Source organism: Phytophthora cinnamomi, assembly GCF_018691715.1.
Source record: "Phytophthora cinnamomi strain GKB4 chromosome Unknown Contig17, whole genome shotgun sequence".
Classification (NCBI taxonomy): domain Eukaryota; phylum Oomycota; class Peronosporomycetes; order Peronosporales; family Peronosporaceae; genus Phytophthora; species Phytophthora cinnamomi.
The window spans coordinates 1,553,763-1,570,048 of NW_027150950.1; the positions used below are offsets into that span (position 1 = coordinate 1,553,763).

The 16,286-nt window shown below is 57.7% G+C and overlaps 8 protein-coding genes across 9 annotated transcripts; 4 read left to right on the plus strand and 4 right to left on the minus strand.

Moving 5' to 3' along the window:
* Window positions 1–157: 157 nt before the first annotated feature.
* IUM83_04815 (Uncharacterized protein family UPF0489) lies at window positions 158–1,111 on the plus strand (the record flags this gene model as incomplete). The annotated part of the gene is made up of 2 exons (XM_067928912.1): window positions 158–618; window positions 691–1,111. The coding sequence occupies 2 exons, from the start codon at window positions 158–160 to the stop codon at window positions 1,109–1,111; spliced, it is 882 nt and encodes a 293-aa protein (XP_067796324.1).
* A 1,084-nt stretch (window positions 1,112–2,195) lies between these two features.
* IUM83_04816 (uncharacterized protein) lies at window positions 2,196–3,210 on the plus strand (the record flags this gene model as incomplete). The annotated part of the gene is made up of 2 exons (XM_067928913.1): window positions 2,196–2,342; window positions 2,401–3,210. The coding sequence occupies 2 exons, from the start codon at window positions 2,196–2,198 to the stop codon at window positions 3,208–3,210; spliced, it is 957 nt and encodes a 318-aa protein (XP_067796208.1).
* Window positions 3,211–3,302: 92 nt separating this feature from the next.
* IUM83_04817 (uncharacterized protein) lies at window positions 3,303–3,734 on the minus strand (the record flags this gene model as incomplete). The annotated part of the gene is made up of 1 exon (XM_067928914.1): window positions 3,303–3,734. One exon carries the CDS (start codon window positions 3,732–3,734, stop codon window positions 3,303–3,305), a length of 432 nt encoding a protein of 143 aa, XP_067796201.1.
* Window positions 3,735–4,038: 304 nt separating this feature from the next.
* Window positions 4,039–4,509, plus strand: IUM83_04818 (Elicitin Vex1; the record flags this gene model as incomplete). The annotated part of the gene is made up of 1 exon (XM_067928915.1): window positions 4,039–4,509. The coding sequence occupies one exon, from the start codon at window positions 4,039–4,041 to the stop codon at window positions 4,507–4,509; it is 471 nt and encodes a 156-aa protein (XP_067796330.1).
* An 87-nt stretch (window positions 4,510–4,596) lies between these two features.
* IUM83_04819 (5-methylthioadenosine/S-adenosylhomocysteine deaminase) lies at window positions 4,597–6,027 on the minus strand (the record flags this gene model as incomplete). Of its 2 annotated transcripts, none has more annotated exons than XM_067928917.1 (1): window positions 4,597–6,027. In XM_067928917.1, one exon carries the CDS (start codon window positions 6,025–6,027, stop codon window positions 4,597–4,599), a length of 1,431 nt encoding a protein of 476 aa, XP_067796329.1. The 2 variants fall into 2 exon arrangements, with proteins under 2 accessions (XP_067796329.1, XP_067796328.1); XM_067928916.1 differs by having other exon boundaries at window positions 4,597–5,910.
* A 993-nt stretch (window positions 6,028–7,020) lies between these two features.
* Window positions 7,021–8,814, minus strand: IUM83_04820 (uncharacterized protein; the record flags this gene model as incomplete). Its single annotated transcript, XM_067928918.1, has 3 exons — window positions 7,021–7,763; window positions 7,833–7,954; window positions 8,027–8,814. The coding sequence occupies 3 exons, from the start codon at window positions 8,812–8,814 to the stop codon at window positions 7,021–7,023; spliced, it is 1,653 nt and encodes a 550-aa protein (XP_067796187.1).
* Window positions 8,815–10,495: 1,681 nt separating this feature from the next.
* Window positions 10,496–12,300, plus strand: IUM83_04821 (uncharacterized protein; the record flags this gene model as incomplete). Its single annotated transcript, XM_067928919.1, has 3 exons — window positions 10,496–11,198; window positions 11,267–11,342; window positions 11,412–12,300. 3 exons carry the CDS (start codon window positions 10,496–10,498, stop codon window positions 12,298–12,300), a joined length of 1,668 nt encoding a protein of 555 aa, XP_067796007.1.
* A 189-nt stretch (window positions 12,301–12,489) lies between these two features.
* Window positions 12,490–15,981, minus strand: IUM83_04822 (dna-directed rna polymerase iii subunit rpc2; the record flags this gene model as incomplete). The annotated part of the gene is made up of 2 exons (XM_067928920.1): window positions 12,490–12,642; window positions 12,841–15,981. 2 exons carry the CDS (start codon window positions 15,979–15,981, stop codon window positions 12,490–12,492), a joined length of 3,294 nt encoding a protein of 1,097 aa, XP_067796008.1.
* Window positions 15,982–16,286: the final 305 nt, after the last annotated feature.

The window sequence follows — 16,286 nt, forward strand, 5'->3', positions numbered from 1 at the left end:
ATCAATACACGCCCGAAGGACTACTGTGGACACCAAGCCCCCAGCCACCCAAATCTGATAATAGTCCGTCCAAATAAGCCAACAACAAAAAAGAGCACGACCAATTCATCCCGTCTCAATTAAAAACAACAATAATAATTATTAAAAAGAGGCAATAATGGACGTGCTGGACGTGCTGCCGCCGCCGGGCCACGACGGCGACGACGAGGGCGGCGACGACCACGCGCTGCTGCGGCTGCACGTGCAGAGCGGCAGCGACGACGGCGCCGGCCTGGGCGAGGACGACGCCGCGTACGGCGCCGCACAGCCCCCCGACAGCTCTCCCTCCGCCTCGACGCTGGGCCGCCGCGCGACGGGCGCGCGCCGCCGCCGCAAGATCGGCAAGGGGCTGCAGCTCATCCTGCTGCGCAAGTTCGTGCAGTGCGCCAAGCAGTTCAGCCGCCTGCCGGACCGCGCGACCACGGAGCAGCTGCTGGAGCAGGGCTACGACGAGTTCTACTACCAGGGCGGCAGCCTCAGCGAGCCGCGGCTCGGCTACGCGGCCTTCCTCAAGCTGGTGCGCAACCGACGCAGCGAGGTGGTGCGGCAGACGAGAGGCGCCGCGCCCATTTCGCAGCGGTGAGCGCTGCAATTTGCGGGGCTTTGGGGCTTCTAGAGACAAGAATTGACGGCGTTTTTTTTATTATTTAGAGGAGGAACGAGACGCTACCAGAAGGAGCAGATGGAGATCCGAGCGCTGATCGACGAGCTGGAGCACGTCCGACACGGCCAGCCACGAGGCGCGCTCGAGTACGACGCCCTCGGGACGGGGGCGCCCGGGGAACCACTGCACGGCGTGGCGACGGACGCGTCCGTGCCGATCCTGTCGGACTCGTCGTCCATTATGGGCGACGCAGGCACGGACGGAGGCGTGTCGGCGGGGGACCTGTCCACGGCCGAGACGTACTCGTCCGTGATGGCTGGCGCGCCCGGAGGCGGGAACGATGACGTGGTGGTGTCGAGGTCCAAGCTGGACTTGATGCTCAGGGTGGCGCAGGAGACGCTGCTGGCGCAGAAGAAGATACTGGAGGAGGTGAGGGCCATGGAGCAGCGCGTCGCGGGGATCCACTAGACGAGATCTCTGGTGAAAATACGAGCAGCGCTGGCACTGCGGGTGGTCGAGTAGTTTTTGGTAATGTATTACGTTTGATTCGGAAGTTGAGATATCGCACAAGGCAAATATGTGCGTTAGCATGCTGACAAGGTACGTCGCCTTCGGAGTCGGTCTATCTATGGTGGAGGTGGTGAACGAACCGTCGGTTGCATCACAAGACTAAGGCCAAGGAGAGGGAACAAGCTCGAGAGCAAGAGCGATGGCGAACCTCATCGAGAAGATTGGCCGCTTTTTCGCTGAACAGGAGGCGCAGATACAGGAGTCGTTCACGCAGGCCGTTCAGGGTCCAGCTCGAGTGCCTCCACTGTTATCCAAGCCCCCGCCTCCTTTGCACAAGGTGCCCCAACCGTATGCGCACCCGCCAGATTTCGGCCACGGATCCCCGGCTTCAAACACGGCACAAAGACCGCCACGGAATTATTCACTGGTTCGGCGACGTCTGTCTTTTAAGCCTGCTGCGGAGCCTACCCCAGCGCCACTGTTTCCTCCAAGCTCGGAAGAAGGTATCGACCAGCTACTTGACGAACTTCAACGCCAGAGCGAGGCCCATGAAGTCTCGTCGTCGTTATGTACCATACCAGTGCGACCAGCAAAGCATGTGCTGCCCCGAGAAGATATCTGGAGTCATCAGTTGAGTGGCGAAGTGGTTTCTTGGGCCTCCACGCCATCTCCAGCATCCACAGACAGTACCAAAAGCTTGGGAGTCAAGGATGAGGACACACCTGAAAGACAGAGGAAACCGCGGCCGCCACAGCAAAAGTATCGCAAGCGTCTGCGCAAGAAAAGTGGTTTGCTCAAGCGTTCAGGTAACCAGGAAGACGACCAACCCGATCCCAAACAACTAGCCAAGGAAAATGCCGAGAAGGTCGCAGCAGCGCTGGCCCTTGCTCAAGAGCGCGCAAAGCGTATTCAACAAGAGAAGCTCCAGCTAGATCGGGAACGGGAGACTGAACGCCAGGAAGCAGCGCTGAGACTGCAGGAGCAGATGTTGAAAATTGAAGCAGTTCGAGCAAGATCGTTCAGACAGCAATCGACATCGACAATGACGACTGCACGCTCGTCACTATCCAACGACGAGCCGAGTCAGGACACAGAAGCAGTATGGACCGCTGATACCAACGATATCATGGGGCATCACAAGGCACCGAGTGACTTTATGGTTCAGCTGGAAGCTCGGCTACGAGACAAAGTAAGACGCATTGCTATTCCGCGCGAGTTATGTGAAGAGCTGACCATTCATTTGTCAGATGTCTTTAGAGATGCACGTTAAGCAGAACTACATTGAAAAGCACAAGCAGCGCGAGCGTGTGCGTGTGAAGCTCTACAAGGTTCTTGAACAAAATGTTGTCCAGCGGTCCAAAGTGGCTCGACTGTCAGCTATGAAAGCTTCTCTTGAAATGGAACTCGCCGCGGTTTTGGAAGAAGCTGCCCAAACACGTCAACAACGTCGAGAGCTCGAGCTTGCTGACGAGAAGGAGCGAATAAGGCGGCAGCGCGAAGCAGAGAGAGCGTTGCAGATACGTCTACGGGAGGAAGAATGGAGTAAAATGATGGAGGAGGAGAAGGCGAGGTCTCAAGTTGCCGCTGAAGCACGAGCGAAAGCCAGCAAGCGGGTGGAAGCACACTCTGCTAAGCAGCGAAAGATGATGCAGTCGTATCGATACGAACCCCGCCAGCCTATGAGTGTATCTTCATCCGCAGCAAGGAGCAGCAACAACAACGACAGCGATAGCGATAGCGATGCGGCGATCTCTCGTCACTCCACAGAAATCTCAGAGAGCCTACTTGCCCAGCCATTTAAAATGGACTTCTTCCTGCCACCGGAGCTTGCAGACTTCGAAGAAGATGGTCTCTGCAACAACAGCGAGCAACCACAAGCACCATCTGAGGAAGGTTGTGAGCCCAAGACGCTACACAACAGAGACAACTCCGAGAATCTCTCGCCGCAACGTTGTGAAGGAGATGCATCGTTTAGATGGCAAGTTCCACACTTCCCCGACCTGGCCAAATTCACGGAAGTGCTGCTCGACATTCTCAGCGACGACGAAGACGAGTAAGGGCAACGACCCGACCAAGAGCACATGTGTCAAAGGAAAATGTATTCGACGTCATGAATTGGTTGACTGTGACTTTGGTTCTCTACTGGCATTTACATCCATGCTGCGGAATCGTTGAAAGGTTTGTAGACGACGTCGCTCTTCTCGTCGCACGAGTGCACAATTCCTCGAGTGGGCTCATGACTGCCCGTTGTCGACAGGATGAATGACTGCACTTTGCGGCTCGACGCGACAGCGGCAAACTCGGCACCTCGCGTCTTGTCCCCCACGACAGATCTGCCCTGACATTCGACGTCGTCAAAGATCACGAGTTGTGTGCCTTGTGGCTCGGCGTCCCAGACGAAAGCGGCCACAGCCTCGCTGTCGGTGCACAGCGGGTAGCAGCGATCTGCGGAATCGAAGCGCACTTGGCCAGCGTAATCTTCGAAGCTGCTGTCCCGGTACATGAGGACCGTGAACTCGGCCATCGCAACGCAGCAGGCCACAACCATGAGGCAGATGATCGTCGCGACTGAAGTTCGCATCGTGGGTGTGTAGTGCGAGGTCGATCAAGGAATAAGTGAGTCCTGCGCAGCACTTGGCAGCGCTGGCGTGCAGGTTCCAGGTACTAGAGACCGTGTCATGTCGGGTGAGCGGGATATCCGAACATGGTGTCAACTCGGTGGAACGCTGGTGTCGTCGTTCGGGACTTCCATCACATCTGGATTGTGATCATCGCAGCAAAGGGAATGACCACGGAATCGAGCTGTACACCCCATGCTGTTGTTGTTGTGCCACCTTTGGCTCTGTCACTCTTGAATCCGACTTCAGGCTTCAACTTCATCGACGATGCAGAGCGTGAGCATCTTCCTCGCTGCTGTGCTGTTCGTCGCGTCATTCGTGGTCAACGCTGAGAACTGCACGGTGCACCAGGTGTACACCGCTCTGGAGCCTGTTGCGTCCGACACCAACTTCGCCACCTGCCAGTCCGACAGCAACTACACCTTGTTGTCATTCACGCCTCCGTCACTGAATCAGAGCGAAGCGTTCTGCGCCAGCTCCGCCTGCCAGACTCTGCTCAACTCGACGCTGTCGTCGGGGCTGCTGCCCAACTGTAAGGTGGTCATCGGAGCGCACACGCTCAACCTCACGAGTGTGATCACTATCGCCACGAGGTGCTCAACGAGTCTGAAGGAGCGAGCAATGGCCAAGGGCGAGAGTGAAGACACGCTCGGCCACACCACGGACAATGTGGTCACCATATTGGGCCACTCGGTGCCCATGGACGACCTGGACGCGGCATTGTCGCTGCTGGCCTGAGCTGTAGCCTTCACAGTCTGCATGTAGTTCACTAGTTAGTGCAGTGTGTGGATGTGTCCGAAGCCTGTATTAACACGTTACCGTCGTTTACTGCTCCGCCTTCTGCTCCGAGCGGTGGGCGCTGATCTGGGCGGCCCACTCGCGCACAGTCTGCTTGACCTGCGTCTCGTCGATGGTCGTGAGCTGGTGGTTGTCGAGCAAGTGCTTGCCGTTGATCCAGACGTCCGAGACGTGCTCGCGGCTGGCGACGTACACGAGGTGGCTGATGGCGCTGTACATGGGGATCATCTCGATGCTGTCGCACTCGACGGCGATGACGTCCGCGCGCTTGCCCACCTCGATGGAGCCGATGTCCTTGTCCAGGCCCAGAGCGCGCGCGCCGTTGAGCGTGGCCATCTGCAGCGCGTCCACCGCGGGCACGCTGGAGCTGCGCAGCGTCTGCGCCTTGGCCAGGATGGCGGCCAGCTTCATCTCGGCGAACATGTCGAGCGAGTTGTTGCTGGCGGCGCCGTCCGTGCCAATGCCGACGTTCACGCCGCGCTTGAGCATCTCCGTCACGGGGGCGATGCCCGACGCCAGCTTGAGGTTGGACGACGGGCAGTGCGCGACGTGCGCGCCGGCGGCCGCCACGTCGTCGATCTCGGCCGGCGTGAGCTGCGTCATGTGCGCGCAGATGAGGTGGTCCGAGAGCAGGCCGAGGCGCTTGAGGTTGGCGAGCGGGCGCAGCTTCTGGTCGCTCTGGTGGCAGCTCATGGACGCGCGGTTGAGGCTCTCGCTGTCGCAGCACTCGCTGGCCGTCTCGTGCAGGTGGATGTGCACGCGCGCCTTGTGCTCGCGCGCGAGCGCGTCGGCGCGCTGCAGGCTCTTGTCCGAGACGGTGTAGGGCGCGTGCGGGGCCACGGTGGCCGTGATGAGGTCGTGGCAGCCGGGTGCATACTTCTCGAGGTTGGGCGCGGCCTTGGCCAGGTAGTCGTCGGGGCCCGAGCCGTAGACGCCCGGGAACTCCATGACGATCTGCCCCACGGCGGCGCGGAAGCCCGTGCGCTCCAGCACGGCGCAGGCGTCGTCCGGGAAGAAGTACATGTCGTTGCAGCACGTGGTGCCGCCGCGCAGCATCTCGGCCACGGCGTGCGTCATGCCGTCGCGGATGAACTGCGGGCTCACGAACCTGCCCTCGGTGGGCCAGATATCCTGCGTCAGCCAGTCGCACAGCGGCTTGTCGTCCGCCAGGCCGCGCAGCAGCGTCATGGGCGAGTGCGTGTGCAGGTTCACGAGGCCCGGCGCCACGATGTGCGCGGGCAGGTGGCGCTCCTGCGCGCCCTCGTACAGCCGCTCGGCCTCGTCGCGCGGCAGCAGCGCCACGATGCGCGCGTTGTCCACCACGATGGCGTGGTCCGACAGCACCACGTCGCGCGGCACCACGGGCACCACGTGCGCCGCGAAGATGACGAGGTCCACGCGCTGTCTGGAGGCCGAGGCCGAGGCCTCGTCGGCCACGGGGGTCTGGTGCGGCGCCATGCTGGTAGAGTTGGTCAGGCTGCTGGTACAGTTGATGTTTTAGCGGAGCTCTTCGACTCAGGATGATCAGCAGCCATGCGTTCTGCGGTTAGGTGAGAGGGAGGAGAGGATTGGCTGATATTGAAATTCTGGATTGTGATTGGAAGAGATTGGATGGAGGGAGATACGGAAGTATTGGCACGACGATAAAATAGCTGACGAAAGCAACTTGCGAAGGGAGGGGTGAACAGTTTCGAGGATACATGGGTACGACACAACTTCAACTTGGCTGTCTGAGTATCACGGCCGCAGCAGCGACAGCAGCGCGCCCGCAACGCCCCCGACCTCGTCCATGGGCGCTGAGTGACCGATTATGGACGTGATGTGGTCCGATGTCCGCTGCGCCGAGTTTTGGCGTTTGTTTTTGTCGACGGCGTGCTCTGACCGAAATTTCTTCGGGGCTGGTGCGCACTTGGAGGCCACGGCGCGCATAACGTCCGACAGGTTGAACGATCGAGTCTCGACAATCACGTTGCAGTCGGGGAGCAGACCTGACGACAGCGCGGAATTCAGCAACGCGTGACAAGCGGAACTTGAACAAAACTGTCTAGTCTGAGCGAGTATCGGGGTCTCGAGGGACAGCAGCGTGTAGTTGCTGTCGCTTTGGCAGACGGCGTAGCTGGGTTCGGTTGTAAGTGGCTGGAGAACGTCGTTGACTGCTCGCGCACTGCAATCCCCTGCGCCGACCGACGACACCGACAAGATCAAAGCAGCTAGTGTCGTCAAGAACTGCATGGTGGAGCGCGGAACAATTCGAATGTGTCCATTCCGGCGGTCTGTGCATGACGTGAAAGAAGAAGACGCAGGATGAAAGGATGCCTAGTATTGATGTAGATGGAAAGAGCTTTCACATTCATAGTCTGCTGACGCTCATCGCTACTCGTCGATTTGCCAAACTGTTCTTCGGGTCAAAATGGAAAGGACATCAATAAAGCTCTTTGATGTGCCAACGCTCTACGGTGTTGTGGTGGTCGTCGAGGTTGTTGATGTCGACGTAGTTGGACTCGTGGTTGGGGACGAAGTCACGGTAGTTGGTGCTGTAGTCGGGGTAGACGAAGTCACGGTTGGTGCTGTAGTCACGGTAGTGGAGTTGGTGGCTGTCGGCGTCGAGGCAGTCGAGCCAGAGCCGATCATTGCCGCTTCGACAGTTGGCGTGATGTCCGATGCACTTGCCAACTCGGTGTCGGTCATCTCGAAGTAGTGGAACATGTATTTGTCCTTCCAGTCGCTCACCTTGACTTGCCGCCGACCGTACTTGACGTCCTGGCATCGGTTGTAGCACACGGTGTGGGCCGTGCTCGGGAGCTTCCAGTTCTCTCGGAACTCCGCGGTGAAGTCGTCCACGCCAAAGTTCTCGTCGTACCAAAGGCAATCCAAAGTCTCGCCCTGGTCGATGGCATCTGACTCAGTGCTGGTGTTGGCGGAAGCGGCGTCGATGATGTCCTGGTACAGGTTGTAGCTTCTCCCGATAGCCTTCGCCTTCGAACTAGCAGTGACGGGCACGTCCACGTAGCTGGCATCGAACAACTTCCTGGTGTTGTCCTGGGGGCACGATAGTCCTTCGCTTTGCAGAAGCGCGAAGAGGTCGTCCGATGCATACGAGTACGACATGTTTCCCATGTCGGTAGCGCTGACGTAGTGCCAGTACTCCTTCGGCTGGTAGGCGAAGAACTGCCCAAGTATTGGGTGGCTTTCGACTGGAATTCGCGTCTGCCCGGTTGCATTCCAAAACATTGTCATGGTTGACATAGAAGTCGGAGGCGTACCGGGGTAGTTGGCGACCGAACATGTTTGGTACGCATAGGCTCCTGTCTGCTTGTCCGAATCGCTTAACACACGCCCAATCTGGCAGTTAAAGTAGAGCTGTTGGATCAAGTCGACAGTGGCGCTGTTCATACGAAAAGAACGAGGTTAGCGCAGGCGGCCCTGATCACTTAGGTAGATGGATCGAGTAACGTACTGGTGGCTGTAGAAGACTGGGTCTGCGGACGTTGGGTAGGTAACCAGGGCACCCAAGGCTGCGTTGTGGATCGATTGGTGCACTCCCCAGTGAATGTTTTGAGAGAACCAAGCGTAGCCGTACTGAAGACTCAAATATTTTGCGAGGGAGGAGTAGCAAAAGCCTGACGGGAAATTTGTTGTCGACCACGAGCCTCGAGGGATGCAACCAGCGCAGGCGGACCCGTTCATGTTTGACTTCTCGCAGAAGTTCGTGAAGTCGGCGTACGAAGATGACAACCCGTTGACACAGTTGCCGTTGACGGTGAATCCATTTATCGAGAGCGATACGGACGGACCAGAGCTACCACCCATATCCCTCAAGAACGTTGAGCAGTTCTCAAAGGTAGTACACGTGTTGGCCAAGAACTTGGCGTAGTCAGCGAAGTAGTCCCAGTACGGAATCGTGATGCACGCAAACCTCGTGCCGAGGCTGCGTAGCATTTGTTCGTAGGCGAGCAGGTAGCGGCGGTGCCAAAACATCATCCCGCACGTGTTGTGGGCCTCCCTGAAAGACGTGAGGTCTGAGTGCACCTCCACAAACAGCGCGTGGTAACCCGTGCTCATGGCGGTGGAGATGGCATCCCGGTAGAGCTGTTTGTCGTTGGACGTCAGCGAGTCCCACGAGTATCGGACGCGGGAGCCGCAGACTCCAGTAGTTGGCCACACATCTGCGCTGGTGGGTGTTACCAGCAGCGAAATGGAGACCAGGAGCGCGAGGAACTGAGACTTAGCTTGGCGAGGAGCCATGGTGTTTGGAAATGAGCTCGAACCCACCAGGTGTTCGTCGCCATGGATGCGGCCAAGGCGACGGGTAGTCGGTTCACCGGCTCAACATGCAGTCACACGCACGCCTTTGAATCGTAGAAAGCGAGCGGAGACCGAAAACGGTAGAAAAGCACCATAGGTTTCGCCGAAGATGCCCCCAACTGGTTGTAACTTCCACAGAGTCCTCGGACAAAGCGCCAGGTGGGGTCTCTGAATGCCTCTGGGTCGATGTGCGCGCGAAGACAAGGAGCGGAAAGGCGAACTCGTTTCGGATGGAAAGCAGTCATGGTACCAGAGAGCAAGTCCATACATCGAAAAACGGGGTCACTCAGCAAATTACTGCCGACTTGAAATGGTTTGCAACGCGTTTGGGGACTGTTGCGGCACCGCACAGGCGGCTGGCGACACAATTCAGTCTTGGCGCCTCCTCCCCGAGAGTGGTGATCAAAACTTCTGGCTCAAACTCCAGATTAAAGGATGTCCGTCACCTCCGTGGTCGAAACCAACTGGACAACGCGGCTCAGATCCATCATGAAGACCTTATCCTTGCCCCAGTGAAGTTTTCTCATCTCTTGTGATGATCAACATCTAAGATCACTGCGCGATAGCTCTTGTTGCTGGCCGCAATTTAATCCTGGGGTTCTTGCTTTCGCAGCGTAGTATGCACGCCATCGCGTTTCAGTTGCTAGGCTCGACCGCGGTCAAATGGTCAGCTTAAATGATCGAAGTCACGCTCGAGCAAACCTGGGAACAATTCCAGCGCCATCCGGCACCCGCTCTAGCCCTCTTTTTCCGTTCGTACATATCTAAAAATCAGCAGCTCGGTCGATGAGCTGAGCTCGATGTTGTTGGTGTTAGGAGTCGGCAACGTTTCCGAGCCATCACTGTTTTGAAACCATAAACGATCACGCGTGTGCGGATCTCCCAAACAAGAGTGGCGCGTGCTGAGTTCTGTAGACCCTGCGCAGCACTGCAACATAACCAGTAAAGTCCACCGTGACACACGAAAACTGTAGACGGTTGCCTGCACTCTGTCAACGGGTCACGTGTGGTAGGTAGCTCGACTCTCCACCGATGCCTACCACCAGTGGCCGACAAAGGTTGGTATTACTCGGATCAGGACTTGACGTAGCTTGCCACTCGTCACGTCGTCTGGTCACAACGGACTCGCGTTTCGCTAGCCGCGACTTCTTCTGGCCTCGTGGGTTGCTTCACGTGAGTCACGGATCGGCGGAAGAAGACAACGTAGCGCCTGTCCTGAGCAAGTCCAGTTGTCGCTTTGTCGTGGCGGCAGTTGGCTTGCTTCAGGTCGCAGCATTGCAAGTGACTCGAACATACCGGTAGGTTGTTGTTTGTGCTTGAACGAACCAGCTTCGACTAGCCTGTGGTAAAGGAGCCATACCGCTTGTTTCGGGGTGGTCGACCAGCAATCCCGGCCTCGGTTTCGCGCCACATTTCAAATGCACGATGAATCCGCAGCGAACGGTCTTGAACCGGCACGACGCGACTGGTGCCAGCGTAGCAGCGCCGCACGCTGTCTAGCACTAGATTTCAAGAAGATTTTGCGGCGATGGAGCGAGCTCACTTCTCAACTTCGTCGATTGTGAGCGTTGGCCATCTCCAAAGGCGCATTCCCACGCGCGGGTCTTTTCTTCGAGAAACCATGCGTTTCTCCGTGCTGGAGCTGCTGCTCTTGGCTTGTTTGGTGCTGACTGACCTCGTTCGCTTCGGCCGTCCGGTCGGTGCTCAAGCCACTTGCGCCAATCGCATCCGTAAACCTTGGGGAGCCATGACTGCTACGGAGCAGAGCTTGTACGTCGAAGCTCTCGGTGTCGGGATGCAGCAGGGATACCATATCCTGTTCGCTGAGTTGGCGTCCGAGAAGGCGTCGTCGTCGGAGTTCCTGCGCACCTGCGGCTTCCTGTACTGGAATCGCCGCTTCGTGCTCGCCTACGAGAACATGCTGCGCAGTCTGGACCCCAAGTACGCGTGCCTCACGATCCCGTACTGGGACTACTTCGCCGACTACGCAAGGTTCCTGGAGGGCTTGTGTGACAACGGTGGCACCTCGCTGGAAGCGTGCTCGTCGATTTTGCGCGGACTGGGCGGTTCGCAAGGTGCTGCTCGAGCCGTGAACATTAACGGAAGAACCATCTCGGGGAACTGCGTGACCAACGCACCAGCCAACTCGTTCTGCGAGAGCTCCACCATCACGGACCCGAATCAATGTTCTCACTGCATTCCACGCTCCAATTGGGCCAGCACGACGTTCCCGTCCGGCTTCGGCTACGCTGGCCTGGGGGTGACGCTGAGCGGGGCCAGCGGCTTCCGAGACGTGAGCATCAAGATCCAGAATGGAACGCATAGTAAGTTGCGGCTGCATATGCTTGGGTGGAAGATAGATGACTAACTTGGACGTCTTGGTTGTGTGCAGATGCCATTCACAACGCGTTGTCGTCCGTGCTCGCCACATACGTGAGCCCTGCCGACCCAATCTTCTTCAGCATCCAGTACGTGTTGGCTTCTTTCCTTCACATCAACTCCAGTGTCTGACTGTAACTTGGTTGCGTCCGGTCCAGTGCGACCGTCGACCTGCTTCACCAGATCTACCTTGAGTGCCAGCTTGGTGACAACGTTGTCCCGACCAGCACGAGTGTATCGCGGTGGGCGTTCCAGAGCTGCACGTTGTACCCGGACGCAGTAAGCCCTACCGCAACGTCAAGCGTGCTGCAGCAGTGGATGGTCGATACTACGTACCCGTCCTCCACAACTGCCATCCGCGCGGAAGACCACCCCAAGCTCGGCCAGTTCTTCAAGCCCCTGCCTTCCAAGTACTGGGAATTTGTTAACATCAACCAACTCGGCCAATTCTCGTACCAGTACCAACGCGACGATCTGATCCGGAACATGCAGAGCAACGGTTTCGTGTGTCCGAAGCGCACAACACCCATCCAGGCAGACTTCGTATTCGGGGCTGTTGAAACGACAACAACCTTGGATGCAGCAACAACCTCGACCGAGGACACCGCAACACCAAGTGCCGTCCGCAAGCTTGCTGAGTCGGGGAGCACTGAGGCCGACACGCTCGCGCCGGAACAAGAGCGGGCGTACATCCAGCAACAAGCGATCGACCTCCTGGAAACCACCCTAAATGCGACCCTCGCTGTCGACGGAACTCCAGCGACAGCATTCTCCCAGGCCGAGCTCATCGAATGCCAGTACTACAACGACAACATCGCCCCAGTGGAGGACTACTCACCTGTCTTCCGCAGAAACTACGGCCTGAGCCGCAATGACCACACGCGATGCTGGCAGTTGATTCACCTGATGCAGACTGGGAAGGCGGAGATCCTCATCGAAAACTGGCGTGACATCATGAGTGAACACTTCGCCAACAATAACAGCGGCAGCAGCAGCAGCAGCAGCAGCACCAGCAGCAGCAGCAGCAGCAGCAGTGAATCCCCTTGAATTTGACGCTGTTCAAGCAAAGAGAGGGGGAAAGTCGTGTACAGGCTGCAAAGCGTGTTATTAATCTCATCGTTCACTGTCCTATAAAGCAAACACGGTCTAACACAGCACCAGTGTAGTAGTACAAACGAGGCGCCGAAACGCGCAACGGAGTGGTCACTTACTTGCGATAATATAATCGACAGCTTGCTAGTACTCCTTGAGCGTCAGTCTCGGCACGATGTTCATGGCCTGCAACTCTTGGAACAGCAACTTGCAGGCGTAGGGAATGCGAATACTAACCACCTTCTCTTCCGACTTGCAGTGCTGGCACCAGCCTTCGTAGCCCAGCATACGGCAGCCCTGACACACGTCCGCGCTGAATGCGTCACTGGACAGCATGAGGCGCTCCATAAGCAGCATACTGGCACCATAACCGATGAGACAATCGCGTTCCATTTCACCAAGACGCAGACCACCATCGCGCGAGCGACCTTCAGTGGGCTGTCGTGTTAGAACGGCGCGAGGACCACGCGCACGAGCATGCATCTTGTCCATCACCATATGCTTCAGCTTCTGGTAGTAGATTGGTCCCATGAAGATGTAGCACTCAATCGGCTCACCCGTAATACCAGAAGTAAGGTAGTCCTTACCGGCGTAATTGAATCCGTTTTTTACGAGTTCACGCGAGCAATCGAGGACATGGTCAGCCGAACCATACTTCTCACCGAAGGCCGTACCATAAGCACGACGGCCCGTGAGCACACCCGCCTTTCCGGCAATCAGCTCGATCATCTTACCGACAGTCATACGACTGGGGAAACCGTGAGGGTTCATGATCAGGTCGGGGCAGATACCCTGGTCGTTGAACGGCATGTCCTCCTGGTTGCGAATCGTACCGCACACACCCTTTTGACCGTGGCGACTACTGAACTTGTCACCAATTTCAGGACGGCGTGTCTGACGAATCAGCACCTTCACCAAGAAGTGGTTAGCTTCTGATGAAGTCAGTAGTACCTTATCGACATAGGCCGGAATGGGTCCCTTGTAAGTCGTCGGTGAAGGCGAGTACGTCACGTCAAGCGGGTCACGCCCATCGACTGAGTCATTGAACTGTGTGGGCTGCTCCTTATTGATCATAATTGCACCGTTCTGAACAATGCCACCAACGCGGCTGATACCATCCGCGTCAAGCGACGAGTACTTGGCATTCCGGAAGCCCATGCCAGCACCACCGGAGGCGGCCAGGCTGTCGAAATCCGGCGGCCCAACGATACGATCGTAAGAGCCATTTGCGTACTTCTTGATCATGGTTTGGTACTTCTTAAACACCATGCAACGTCCGAAACCACGGTCCAGCGAGGCCTTGTTGAGGACGATAGCATCTTCAATATCATAACCAGAGTAACTCATAACAGCCACAATGGCGTTCTGTCCTGCCGGCACACGGTCAAAGTTCACAAGATCCAACACACGGGTCTTGACCATAGGCATTTGCGGATAGACCATCGTGTACAACAGCGTGTCGATTCGCTCGAACTGGTTCATGGCTATCGTGCCAATGGCCTGCTTACCCATAGCACACTGGTACGTGTTACGCGGCGACTGGTTGTGGTGCGGGTACGGGATAAGACCTGACACCACACCCAAGATCGTAACGGGGTCAATCTCCAAGTGAGTCGTGCGGTCTCCGATCTCACTTTCGTGCAGAGCCACAAGACAGTTGTTCTCCTCGTTCACGTCCACATACTCCACGCAACCTTCGACAATAAGACTGCTGAGATCGCGAACTCCAGCTCGCAGCTCGTCCAGGTGGCGCTGAGTTAACCGAGTACGGTGGGTCACAGGGTCAATCAGAAGCAGTGGACGGCACACGCGACCACCATCGGAAGCGATGTACACAACACGCTGCACGTCGTGGATCATGACAGACACGAACTCACCAATGAGACCAGCACGTCGAATACGACGGAGACGGGTGACGAAGGCACGAGGGTTCACGTGAGTGCCGATAATCACACCATTCAGCATCACCAGGTAGTTCGATGCGTGGTTGATCTCCTCACCAGAGCTCAACGACACGTCCGTCACACCCAGGTCGAAGCATAACCGCTTAATCGGAGCCGGTTCCTCATCAGAAGTCACATGACACAGCAACGCCAGATTCTTGACAAGACCGCAAGCCTCACCTTCAGGCGTATCGGCCGGACAAAGCATACCCCACTGCGAAGGCTGTAGCGAACGAGGCCCAGAAACCTTGCGGGTCTTCTCGAACTGGGACGAGATACGCGTCATCATGCCGAGGGCCGACATGTACGAGAGTCGCGACAGCACGTGAGTGACACCAGCGCGGTCCATTCGGAAACGCTTCAGCGTCCAGTTACCGGTGGACAGCGCGTGGTAGAAACCCTGGGTGATTGTATCTGTGCGAACACACTTGATAATGTCGAACACCGAAGCGCGGTTCGGCTTGCTGAGTACCATGTCGGCCTGGCGCTTCAAGTCGCTGTTGAAGCGCTTGAACAGATCCTCGAAAAGCAGCGACAGCAGCTGACCTGCGAGCTCCAGACGCTTGTTTCCGTAGTAGTCCTTGTCATCCAGGCGCGTGCGGTCCTTGTCAGTGAAGAGGATGCGACGCACAATGTGCGCCACGTAGATGCTCTTGAGACGGAAGTTGAAGTTTTCGCACGGCACGTGGTTCAGCACCAAGTTGGCCAGCGCCGAGCGCGCCGCGTCGACGAGGTTGCGGTCCTGCTGCGGGCGTCCTGCGCCGCGGTGGCGGCCTCCCATGGTGCCCATCTTGGTGAGCGCGTTCATCTTGGAGCCGATGTACTCGAGCGCCTGCTGCTGCGTGAACACCTTGAGGTCCGAGGCCTCCTCGAAGGACGCGGACATGGCGTCGCAGATGTCGGGCTCGCTGCCCACGAGGCTGACGATCTCCTGGTCGCTCTCGACGCCCATGCCGCGGAACACGATGACGATGGGGATGTCGCTGCCGAACGAGTTGGACTTGAGGTACACGCGGCCCTTGTTGAGGAAGATGTTGGTCCTGGACTTGCGCTCGTGCGTGGAGCTCGTGATGCTGGCGCAGACGTTGCGCTTGCCGTCCTCCTCGATGATCACGCGGTTCTTGGACAGCTGCTCGTGGATCAGCACCACCTTCTCCACGCCGCGCACGATGAAGTAGCCACCCGGGTCGTATGGGCACTCCTTGAGCTTGGCCAGCGCGGCCTCGCTCTTGCCCGCCAGCACGCAGCGCGAGCTGCGTAGCATGATGGGGATGCGGCCGATCAGCACCTTGTTGTTGGTCACGATCTTGTTGCCGCGACGGTAGCGCACGCTCACGTAGACGGGCGCGGCGTACGTGCGGTCGCGCAGGCGGCACTGGTGCGGCGTGACGCTGGCGCTCACGAAGGCCTCCTCGTCGATGGAGGGCGCGCCCAGCTGGATGTCCGTGTACTGCAGGAAGAACTTGGGGTCGGCGTCGCTGCGCACCACGTTGTTGGCCTGCGCGCGCACGATGTTGCGCATGTCGACGGACGTGAAGTAGTCGAACGAGTCGATGTGCTGCTTCACGAGCCCGCGCAGCTGCAGGAAGTACGGCAGCAGCTTCCACTTGTCCTGCACGCTGCTCACGGGCTTCTCCAGCTCCTCCAGGGACGCGGCGGACGCCACGCGCGGCGGCCCGGCGGACGGAGCCATGGCCGATGGCGCGTCGAGTGCGGAATCGAGAGTGATGGCCGTTGGAGCGCAGGAATTACTGGTGGCGCTGGCTGGTGTGCTGCACACGAAAGATAACACCTGCGACAATTGATAGAAACGTTTCTAACTGAAGAAAAGAAATGGGTTCGAAAACATGTAGCCATGTACTTCAACTGCAACACACTGCGTGTACTAATGGAATGCATCGACGCTAGCTTACTTTTCCCCCTCTGTGCAAATGGTAATTAACTTTGGACACTTGGAACTGATAGCGCGCTTCTTGCTGCGGGCGCTGCTGCTAATGC